Here is an 11,777-nt window from a genome sequence, read left to right on the forward strand (position 1 = left end):
CCTGCTTTTGGGTGGATATGGCACTTAGTTCTGGTGTCTACATCTACATGTACATAAATTCTATTACCCATCAAAAAAGCACACAAAAATATATAAATATGTAATATAACTTGCCATAATACAACAAAGAACTGGCCCCAAATGTGATTGTAATTTGCATACCTTTTATTGTACACACCGGCGGATCCAGAAAATTGCTAAGGGGGGGGGCGCGCACCATGACGCGGCCGAAGGCCGCGGCGGCGCAGCGCAAGCTGCGCGGGGGGAGAGCACGAGAGGGGGGTTCCCCCCTCTCGTTGGGGGGGTATGGGGGGCCTCCCCCAGAAAATTTATAAGAAATAGAGGCTCTCTGGTGCATTTTAGAGCCATATCTGAGCAAATTTGAGAAGCAAACTAACACTAACTTTTTGTCATGTCTGTGGCTGTCTAGTTCACTTCAGGGGCATCTTTTACTATTTTTAGCAACTACAACTGAGGACAAACCTAACGAAGGATAGTTCCTCCTTCTTAATATTCATAAATGACGCCACGCTACACAAACAATATCGCAAAATTATTTGTACCTGGCTGCCGATTTGCCTTTCTCCGTGAAGCGGCTCGCGCTCCTATAAAATCGCATAGAAATCTCGTGGGATCTGAGTGGCTTGCCGGAGACGATTTTAAAAGTGTCTTACGCATTTGAAAATGCATATATTTCGGACTCTTTTTGCTTCTGCGGTGGCAATTGATGACGATTATTATATATAAATCGGGGGGAAATGACAACAAAAACGTCAGCACGGTCACCGCGGCGACTGATCAGAACTGGAGTGGGGAGGGGGGTGTCGGCGCACGACGCCGATTTTCCCAAGGCGGGTTGCGTCTCTCTAAGCCGATGACGGACGATAGAAATCATCAGTTCATCAAAAATAATTAACTTCCGCTGATTTTCTGGAGATCTTACAAAATTTCGACGTTCTTTCTATATTTTTGAGCGCCGATTTTGGCTTGCAGCGACCCACCAGTTTCTTGGGGAGAAATTGATGCGGCCGCGCTCCGTCCCCGGGCCTTTACCGTATGTTTACGTGACTCGAAAGACCCACTAGTAATTGCAAACTGCAAGTTTCTCTAAATAAGTACCAGAAAATCTCCTTTCAAATAAGCGAATTAGTTTTATAACGTTGTCAATATTCTTGACGTAACTTCCGAAGACCTCTAGTAGCCTTGGTTTATCTTGCCATTTTTTTTTTTTGCCAGCTGAAGGGGGAGGCGCGCGCCCTGCGCGCCTCCCCCTGGATCCGCGCGTGATACATGTACATTCTGTATACAATGTATGTATCAATTAGCCTACATCTGATAATGTGTTTGATATTGTGTCTGACACCCAATAAGAACATGAATTATTAATCACCATATTGTTTACAACTGTCTGCCCAAGAGTCATAATGTACATTTTTCTACTAGTACACACACCAGTATGACTGGCCAAAATTGACCTGCAGGTCACTTCCACGTTGTAGCTAACATGACGTCATTCTACATGGAAATACCGATGACACAGTTTTTTGATGCCCCGCCTAGCCTAATAGAAAGTGAAACCGAACCCAACCCCCTCCCCCAAAATATGATTATTTCTTCTATATCGATATCATACAATAGGAGAATTTCATGGCGTAGATCTATTCTTATAGTACTCTAGTTGTTTGAGAATATAAATGTCTCCATCAGCAATGTATTTACCGTCCAACTGATTACATAAGGCGGCAAAAAAATGATAAATTTTCACTGAAATCGCCCCCCTCCCTCACCATCGAAATGACAATTTGAAATGACCAACAAACGCCTAAATCCTTGCTTTGACCGTCCATAGTTTTCGCAAACGTTAGATTGTGGTCCCTACAGTGATTCTATTTCCTTTCCAACCCCACACTTACCTTTCCCTCGCTGTTGGCGGGGATTCTGAACAGCCTGGGTCCGGTCGCACAGCGCCAGAGAGCAGCCATCTTGGTTCCGTCTAGGTCAATGCAGTTCTGACACTTATCGCTAGGTGGCGATGGTTTCAGTCACCATCACAAAGTGCCAGTATTCTTTTCAATGCATTGTCATGTTTCATTATCTTCGTCGAGAAGGTTATGAAATGCTTTTGGTGTCTGTGTGTTGCAAGCATAACTCGAAAAGCTTCAAACGCATCCTATTGATATTTAGGTGGGAAGGACACAGGAAAACGAGGGTTAGGTGACCTTAGGTTTGACAACTCGGGGCCCCCAGCGGCTTTTTACCGGGTACCGCAGTGGATCGTTCGGTTTTGATATCTTTTCATCTATATTCCTACTTTTTTGCCATCGGTTATATCTCATGAATACATAAAACATTTCTTCCGTTTCATCTGACGACCATAAGAATGTCTGACTCAAGAAACAAACTGTTGGTACGTCACAGTACGTATCAGGTATCTTCAGTGTGCTTTAAATTTCCTTTTCCTTTAAATTTGTTTTAACAATACCGGTGCTGCTTTTTCTCACTTGCTTTGTTAAGCGTTCGTTCCGCGTTTTGTCCAAGTAAATCTCGCCTGCGAAAGTCTTGAAATATTCATTCGAAAGAATAATACTGCTTTCAGTCGAATGCACACATACATGCATGGACAAAGCTGCAAATCATCAACAACAAAACAGAGAAAAAAATATTTTCTTAAATTTAATACCCTTTGATTCCGGCTCACCAAAGACAGAAAAAAACAGTTAAAAACACACAAAAATGCACATCCTTGTCAACAAGTTTTTTTTTTTCAGATGAATAAGATATCGGCCATAAAAAAAAACAGCCTCGCCGATGTGTTCAACCACTTGGTTCAACATCTTCGCTTTATCTTATATTGTTGTAATGTACCTAAACACACCTTTCCTAACAAGACCATCGATAATCACACATTTTTATCCTGTATTTGTCAGAGTTGTGAACCGGTCACAAATCTTGAATGAATAATTTAAGTGTGCTTAGATCATAGGTTTACTTGTTTTTAATACCCCCTGTTGTTGACATAAGCTGCATTCGTTTGACACTTACGTGCATCTAAACATCACGTTCTCTCTAGCCCTGTGCGTTCAAGCTATCACTTCTAAGGTTTGGCTAACGCTGACGGGAGCGTATATTCTACCAAGAGGTAAAGCGGGTTCAGTTAAACACTCGAGAGGCGTTGCTCTTTCAAACTACAATACCGTCAGTCAACGACGTCTTCCAAAGAACTGAAACGTCTCCCAACAAAATACATCTACACAACTGGAAAGATCTACTGCAAGACCGGAACTCAGTAATTTGAGTAAAATACCAAACGTACAGTAAAAACTCGGACAGGCATTGCTAACTATAGCTACGTACCGGATGATGTCGCATGGATTTTATCTAACTCTTGTGGTGGGTTTAATGGCTGTGCGGTCGGGCCTGTGCGTTTTTAGCGAGGAGCATGTTCTGCGGAGGGTGGAGAGTGAAGTAAACATCCCACCGGTGGGGAACACTCGTCTGGTGGTACATATCATGGGTCGCTACAATGTAAGTAGTATAATTTCTTTATTTCAGGCACTCATCGGCCCATATGAACAAAGACAAACGTGAAAAACATAGAATATGTGCAATGCAGCATATTGAAATATCCTAGAAATACCATAGCTATGTACAGAGGCGCCGTCAGAGATTGCTGAAGAATGGGTTTGCGGTAGTAGTAGTAGTCCACTGTGTTAGTAGTATGTACTTGATATTACACATAGCCAGTTGCTTGAGTAATATCTATTTGGCTTATCTTATAATTATCACCTGGATGTGTAACCTTCATCGATGTATACGTCATATTCTTGTGTTCTAATCCATAAATTCTGTTTACTGTTTTTTAAATCTATTATTTCTCGATAGCTACAATTTTTTTAAACCTGTGACGCGTTACATCAGTAGAACTAGAAGCCAAACACACATTATTATTGAAGGCAACAGGGCTTTCCCTTTTTAAGAGCCAGATGTTATATTGGCAGCCCTGTCTGTGCGCGTTGAACAGCGAAACCATGAAATAAACCTCGACGTACGTACATTTTACAACAGTTTCTTTTCTCCTAAAGGTTGGGTCACACCTGCGTATATACTTATGAGGCGCGTATGGGAGTATTTGCCTCCACCAGGCCCCGCAGGTCGTTGGAAAAATAATAGAAATTGGACAAACGTAAACAGGTAACATGTCAGACGAGTTAGCTGGGTCGCTAACCATACTTCTCGGTCAGCTAACTCATCTGGCATGTTATGTATCTATATTTGTCCAATTTGTACTATTTTTCCCGCGACCTGAGGAGCCGGGTAGAGACTAAGAGCTTCATACGCACCTCAAATGGACTTAAATGTATACGCATGTGTGACCCCACCTTTACTTCCATCTTTGTCCCAGGTGAGCCACCGTGTGCAGTGCTCCCAACTGTGCTTTCTCACCGCGGGATGTCAGTCCTACAACTACCATGACGGGGACACCACGTGCGAGCTTTTGTTTGACTTAAAGGCAACCTAAGCAATATTACAGTGTTAAAATATTTATCTTGCTTCTTTGTCCCAGGCGAGTCACCGCGTGCAGTGCTCCCAGCTGTGCTTCCTCGCCGCGGGTTGTCAGTCCTACAACTACCATGCCGGGGACGCCACGTGCGAGCTGAGCGATCAGAGAAAGGACGACTTTCCGCTCGACGCTGTGGAGGGGGCCGGGTGGGATTACTACGATAGCTACTCGCTCTTCATTCCAAGGGTAAATCTGTTGTTTGACACAACATGGTGAATAAATGAGCAAATGCTACAAAATGTAGAGAATATGGAATCGTTACGTAGCGTGTACTCAGTCTATATGATAGTTTGATACATTGAGCTATGTTGATCTAATTTTTAAAAGCCCCCACCACAAATCAAGAACTGGGCTCGACCGACTTGTTGACGAGCTCCAAATGGGCATTTTCGGCCAAAAGAAGTACGGACGACGTTCTGGCGACTAATAGGCCTTTTTTTAGCGATTTTAGCAGCTCGTCCGTTGGGATTTAAAGCTCCGTGCACGTGTGATGTCAGCTGTGCACCAAAAAGGCAGAAAAGACAATAACTTAAACCTTTCGGATTGACACAGCTAGTCCAGTCAAAGTTGTGACCGGAAAAATTTTGTACCGTGTACAATTGTCGTGCAATAATTTAAAAGTTCATCATTGCCATTTCCCCCAGGTCCTGTGGTACGAGTGCTCCCGCCTCATCAACCCGTGCGAGAATGGCGGGGTGTGCACCCGGAAGGTTCTGATGGCTGATGGGGAGGAGAGGCAGCCGTGCGACCCGCTGTGCGTCTGTCCTGTCGGCACTGCGGGCCCAAACTGTGGTAGTAAGTCGCCTCCACCAATCATTCCTACGGCAGTATGGGGATCGTAAAATTCGGCAAAAAATCGGGAAATTGGCCAGGGAGTCAGTCCACGCTTAGGTTCATGTTTCCGCGTCCGGCCAACTCCTCTGGTAGCAAAACTCCCTTGGCAAATTTGTTCTCCCTATAACAGCAAAGTTGAGACTAGGTACAAAGTAAGTTATTTTCGTTGTAACATCGAAAGCTTTAAAGATGCTGTGTCAGTGAAATCAAACCACATCCCATCTTCGTTGCTGATTAAACAACGTTATCTTTAATTCTCTTTATTTAATTCACCAAATCGCACGATGAAATAAGCTGAATTTTGTGCAATTTACAAAATTTACACTCATCATTTCAGCATTAAGGTATTCACATCTAAGATCGCACGATTGTACAGATGACGTTGAATTTTCTCTCACATCTATTAAAACATGACTCGTTCCCCCACGTACAGCCTGTGATTGGCAGCAGGTGTTCGCCACGGTCAGAGGAACCGGTCAGCAGGTAATTGATGCCTGGAACGCCGGACTGCATGACGAGATGCTCCACAACAAAAGTCTGCTGGTGCATCAGTGGGAAACACTCGGGATCAAGAAGGTATGTTCAGAACTTACAACATGTACTTTTTGTAACGATTTTGCTCAGTGCAAGGCCGTTGACCACTTCTAGGCACTGAACTACGCTCACTGTAGCAGCATCTCTTCTATCGAAGTCAGAAACATCGAGCTTCAGCAAGTTCGACTAACTGATTCAATAGGCAAAGCCCGACACTCTCCACTCCATGGCGCAACTGGTAGAGTGTTGCGCTCGAAACCTAGAGGTCCTGAGTTCGATACTCGCCGTGCCCCTGACGTTGTGCACTTAGGAAATTAACTTTACAGAACCTGGGCACCTGACTTTAGGGCTTTTACCTTCTGTCTGTACTTTGTATTTGAGTGTAGTGGAGTACCATATTGTCCTCATGTGTCTCAACGCAAATTATAAAAACACCTCTATTAGGCCTCTCTTATTGCTCTAAGATAAAGATTGCACTGGAAACCTCTGGTGAAGAGGATGGCGAGGTGATGCTGAACTGAGAAAACCCAGACAAGTCCAGCTGGTTCTCCAAATCCCTTGACAATAAGAAGAGTGATGAATGTCACGAAAGAAAATCACTTTTTAATCCAGTTGTGAAGACTGAATTGTCTTTACTCCTAAGGTAAAGGTTGTACTGGAAATCTCTTGCGAAGAGGATTTCGAGATGATCTTCAACGGAGAAGACACGGACAAGTTCGGCTGGTTCTCCCAATGCCGTGGCACTACAAAAAGTGTTATGGATATCGCTCAAAACATCTCATTTCTTATCTAGTTGTGAAGACTGAATTGTCTTTATTTTCAAGGTAAAAGTTGTACTGGAAACCTCTGGCGAAGAGGATGTGGAGATGATCCTCAACAGAGAGAACACAGACAAGTTCAGCTGGTTTATTCCAGACAGTGACACTAAAGAAAAGTTGTGAATGTCTCTCTACACTTCCTTACGAAAATCCAGCCTTCTTAGAGATTGAACTGTCTTTACTCCTAAGGTAAAGGTTGTACTGGAAGCCTCTGGCGAAGAGGATGTCGAGATGATCTTCAACAGAGTTGTGGACTTCACTCAAAATGTCGTAGAGAATGAATTTGTCTCTTTGTTTTTAAGGTAAAAGTTGTACTGGAAACCTCTGGCGATGAGGATGTGGAGATGATCTTCAACGGAGAGAACACGGACAAGTCCAGCTGGTTCTCCCAGTCCCGTCTGCTCTCCTCACCATGGACGGACCTGCCTGGCGAGACGGCGAACTTCTTCTCTGTTGAGGGAGAGCTGAACCCTGTGACTCGCAGGTTGTACCTCGTTTCTAAAAAAGAAAAGAAACGTCAAGGAGTTTATTTACAAAGACACAACACACATGCACACGAACATATTGGCACAGTTCACACACACACACTTACACACACACACACACACACACACACACACATACACACACACACACACACACACACACTCACACACTCACACAAATAGCCAACACTAGTATTGTCAGTAGAATATTGTTCATAACTCGCCATTGTCCTTTGTATATCTACTATGTTTATACCATGTACTTGCAATTAGCCCTCGGACACGAACTTGCAAATAAACTTCTTATATATACGCACACACACGGGCTCGCACAGACACACACACACATACACACTCACGCACACACACACACACTTAATCTTCCTAGCAAAACTATTTGCCCAGAGAACTGTAAAAAAAAAAACCTCTCTGTTTCTCCAGATCTTTCTACATCAACCAGCAATATGGCGGGTGTGCCGGTGACGAAGGATGGCTGGCTGTAGGCGAGACCGGACCGGGGGCTGTCTGTGACTGGGAGAGGGCGTCTTACCCGGAGTTACCGGCTCTCGTGTACTCCAAGTCAACCGCACGTGTCAACTGGAACGACGGTTGGTGCCGCAACATATTCTGTTACTGGAGCTTTTGATTTAGGTCATATTGTTACATATAGTTGTAACCACGTCGCATAACAATTGGTCTTGTGAAGAATCTCAGTCCCCTACATGGTAAGATATCTACGTATGGCGTAAATTCAATGTGAAGTTCTGATCTAAAAGAACGAAGGAAGGAAGCAATATACTATTAAATGAATGAATGACGAATGGATGGATGAGTGGATGGATGAATAGTTTGATGGCGAATAAATGGATGTTGAATGAATCAATCGATGAATGAACAAATTAATCAATGAATGCGAATGAATGCGAATGGATACGAATGAATGCGAATGAATCAATCAATGAATCAATCAATCAATGAATGAATAAATGAATGAAGGTGTCTTACGCTTTATGCTCTTCGCCCATGTGGAAAGTACAGAACAAACTTTACATATGGCAAAAGGACAGAGACACAAATTAGCATAATTGATAAATTGCACACCTAGACTTAGTCTCAACAAACGGCCAAGTACATGCAATAATTGCCTCATTTTTTCTCTTTTCTTTCCTTTTCATTTAATTTCAGACAGCCAAGTTGGGAGAGCTGATCGCATGGTTATCTACATCAAGACTTGCGAATGAGAGGCCAACAGTTCAGCAAACATGGCATTTCATAGCAAACTGTCTATCACGTTCCTTTAATGAATGTTGTGAGACCGAATATTGTAGTATAGAGTAAGCTATTATCATAGTAAGTACAAGTATAACTATATTAAGATGATGGTAAATGAAATATATTGAAATATTCAGTGCGTTTACAGTGTATATCATCTTTCCAAATAAGGCAAATAAAAATACAAAGCACAAACCAACATTTGCTTACTGATCTGAGTGTAACTGTGTACATACTGTGTAAATTTCAGTATTTGTATAGCTCGTATTATCGCCGGTTTGTACAAGAAGATCAAATAACCCTTGATCATTGAAATCTAAAGACGGTCAAACTTGTCAGTGAGACCATGTGTCGCTGCAACCACATTCGGGTACAAGCCATATTAAAACAGTCCCATATGTTACATATTAGTTACACATTTCTACCCTGTCCTCAACAACTCCAGTCACAACCCGCATTAAAACAGCCCCGTCCATTTTACATAGCTTAAACCCCATGTTGTCCTCAGCAACCACATTCGGGCACAAGCCACATTAATCAGTTCCGTCCGTTTTACACAGTTAATCCCGCCCTGTCTTGAGCAACCATCAGTTCCTTGCGTGATTTCTGAATTCAGATGTGATTGTACAAGAAAACATTTACCGTCACATTAGAATTTCTTGAGTATTAAGGATATCCTGATTTCACAGAATTCCAACATAGTGTGGTTATCTGTTATTAGCAACATTTACGTATACATACCGTAACATTTTTTTCCATGTACTTATCATACATGTACATCAAAAAGATTTATAGTATTGATAGGGAAAACGCGTTGATTTTGTAACATAATCTCAAACAGGAAGTAAAGCATTTTAACAAAGAATATAAGATGCAAACGGACTAAATTTCAGCACCTGGCGCTCAGATTATAGTTTAAAGTTACTATGATGTGGCACCTTTTTTATCGAATATATCAATACATGTACTGTGATTTAGATAGATCAGAAAATTGAAGCAGAAGGTAGCTTATATATGTCACAATGGCCGGAACAAGCTGTCATTCGGTGCTAACTCAGGTGACCTCAATCCGACAGTAATTGCCCCAGGTGCGGTCATAGGACTGTAGTTTCTGAACCACTCACATCGGGAAGGACGCACCCCTACTCTTTCCGATTGTAAAGTACCATACATAGACTTTGTTGACGTAACCTATTTCAGACACAATACTACACGGAAGTGTGAAGAAAGACTTTGTCTAGTGTAGCCGGTTCACAATGGCATCGCTAAGTCCCATGTCTCAGTACCTGACAATAAAATGTGAAAACCGTTCATTTCAAGTTAAATTGACTCAAGTGAACCTCATCTTCAAAGATTAACTGATAAGAGCATGCTTTTGTGTGTGAATACTTAAAAAATGGCCGGCATTTTTTCTGTAACATGCGGTACATTATTAATTGAACAAAAGCCACGAATAGAAAAAAAAGACCAAGATAAACAAAATGTTCTGCATAGTACTCCAGTGCTCAACATGTCTAGATCCAGTTACAGATTTCTATTAAAGAAGCATCTCATCAAGTATTCTTCCAACAAATGACAACAAGTAAAAGGTTTTGACGCTTAACAGTGTCAATTGGCGTGTGTGAGAGACAGCATTATCAATACTAATACCCATCCTACGGACCACCTACATACCTAAACATAGATTAATGCCAATAATAATAATAATAATGCCAATGACGTTATATGCACACTACGTCAAAGACGATGCTATGCCGAAAGAGGTACAAACGCTGCAAAACGTTTTCCTGTAAAGCTGTTCTCTTCGGAACGTACCAATGAAGGTGCTGCAGTTCTACGTGTTTTTTGCGGCTGCTCTTCTGCAGTCGAGTCTGTGTTATCTGACTGAAGAGGAGATACTGCGGAGGGTGGAGACAAACGTGAACAGTCAACCTGTAAAGAACACACGTCTGACGCAGCATCTCATCCAACGGTACCAGGTACGGTTTAAGTCTAAGGTATAATTTCACCTTGTGTATAAGTGCAGCCAGTAGGTACCTAATCTGAGTAACGAGGCTGTTTGTTTGTTTGTTTTATTGGGATCTCCATTAGTGATGCTAAATGTAGCATCACATTATTCCTGGAGTCCTACAATCCATAAACAAACAAAAAACAAAAACATAAGCAAAAAATCTTGTACAATACGTAAACAGAAAGGTAACAAATCAACTGACTCTGAACTGAGGTAACTTAGAGTGAAGGTGGGAGATCAGAGGTCAAATCAAAATGTTAGAAGCCATAACCTTTGCTGCCTGACGAAGCATCTCACCCAACGGTACCAGGTACGGTTTACGTCTAATGTATAATTTCCCCTTGGTGTGTATAAGTGCAGCCAGTGGGTACCTAATTAATCTGAGTAATGGGGCTGTTAACGTGCTCGAACACGGGACCCCCATTCCATGTCCGCTCCGAAAGACGAATGCAACCCTTTACAACATGTCTAAGCTTAGGGGACCCTGGGATCGAACTCAGAACCACAGTCACACAGATCCACGGTATTGGATCCATACAGCCAAGCAGTGGGGTTGCGTTACCGCATGCTACAGAGACATGCATTAACAGTCTAATTGCGAACAAATGAGGTAAGAAATTGGTCCTGAGCAGCATTCGTAATCTATTGGTCTGTTAATCTGTAAAATATGACTTAAGATGTTGACATCTAGCATTATTTTTGTTGACTATTTGTAAATAACTTAGGATTCAGTCTTGCCAGGACAAAACATATCTATACTATCTTTCAAGAGACATATGCGGCATGGTAGAGATAAGATACCCCTCACACTTCCGCTACATCTGGGACTTTTCGTTCGAGTGGCTAAGGTAAAAATCTTAAGATTGCTTTAAACATTTGCTTTTAAAGGTTACCCATCGGCTGCAGTGCTCTCAGCTCTGCTTTCTCACCAAAGGCTGTCAGTCCTACAACTACTACGAAGAGGAAGGAATTTGCGAGCTGAACGATCAGACTTATCTCCAAGGACTTGTCGACTTTTCCTTCCGAACCGGACAAGACTCAGGATGGGAGTACCACGACCGCTATTCATTTTACATGATAAGGGTAAATTTACTGTTTCATGTACACATTTTGCATGTTAACAGAATTGCTGCATAATGCGACGTTGTGCTTTTCTCATTAGCCTACAAAAAGAAATGTAACTTACCAAGGGGGACATTATCATTGCTTGTTTTCTAGCTATCATACTGCAACAAAAACCTACATATTATGGAAATCCATCC

General features: G+C 42.2%; 2 protein-coding genes across 2 annotated transcripts in view; one reads left to right on the forward strand and one right to left on the reverse strand.

The window, feature by feature from the left end:
* LOC118421366 (phosphatidylserine lipase ABHD16A-like) overlaps positions 1-1,986 on the reverse strand; it is a gene marked incomplete in the record, with an annotated part of 13,322 nt that extends 11,336 nt beyond the window's left edge. Inside the window, 1 exon segment of the mRNA XM_035828626.1 lies at positions 1,925-1,986. Within this exon segment, the coding sequence (XP_035684519.1) occupies positions 1,925-1,982 (58 nt within the window).
* A 1,050-nt stretch (positions 1,987-3,036) lies between these two features.
* LOC118421981 lies at positions 3,037-7,647 on the forward strand. Its single transcript, XM_035829484.1, has 6 exons — positions 3,037-3,525; positions 4,565-4,747; positions 5,206-5,356; positions 5,829-5,971; positions 7,050-7,231; positions 7,638-7,647. Exons 1-6 carry the CDS (start codon positions 3,358-3,360, stop codon positions 7,645-7,647), a joined length of 837 nt encoding a protein of 278 aa, XP_035685377.1. The 5' UTR covers positions 3,037-3,357.
* Positions 7,648-11,777: the final 4,130 nt, after the last annotated feature.

The sequence above is a fragment of the Branchiostoma floridae genome, chromosome 8 (genome assembly GCF_000003815.2).
Source record: "Branchiostoma floridae strain S238N-H82 chromosome 8, Bfl_VNyyK, whole genome shotgun sequence".
NCBI lineage: Eukaryota > Metazoa > Chordata > Leptocardii > Amphioxiformes > Branchiostomatidae > Branchiostoma > Branchiostoma floridae.

Coding starts and splice junctions, on each gene's coding strand:
- LOC118421981 (XM_035829484.1), top strand. CDS start 3,358: ATGATGTCGCATGGATTTTATCTAACTCTTGTGGTGGGTTTAATGGCT. Junction 3,526..4,564: donor ATATCATGGGTCGCTACAAT/GTAAGTAGTATA, acceptor TCTTTGTCCCAG/GCGAGTCACCGCGTGCAGTG. Junction 5,357..5,828: donor TGCGGGCCCAAACTGTGGTA/GTAAGTCGCCTC, acceptor CCCCACGTACAG/CCTGTGATTGGCAGCAGGTG.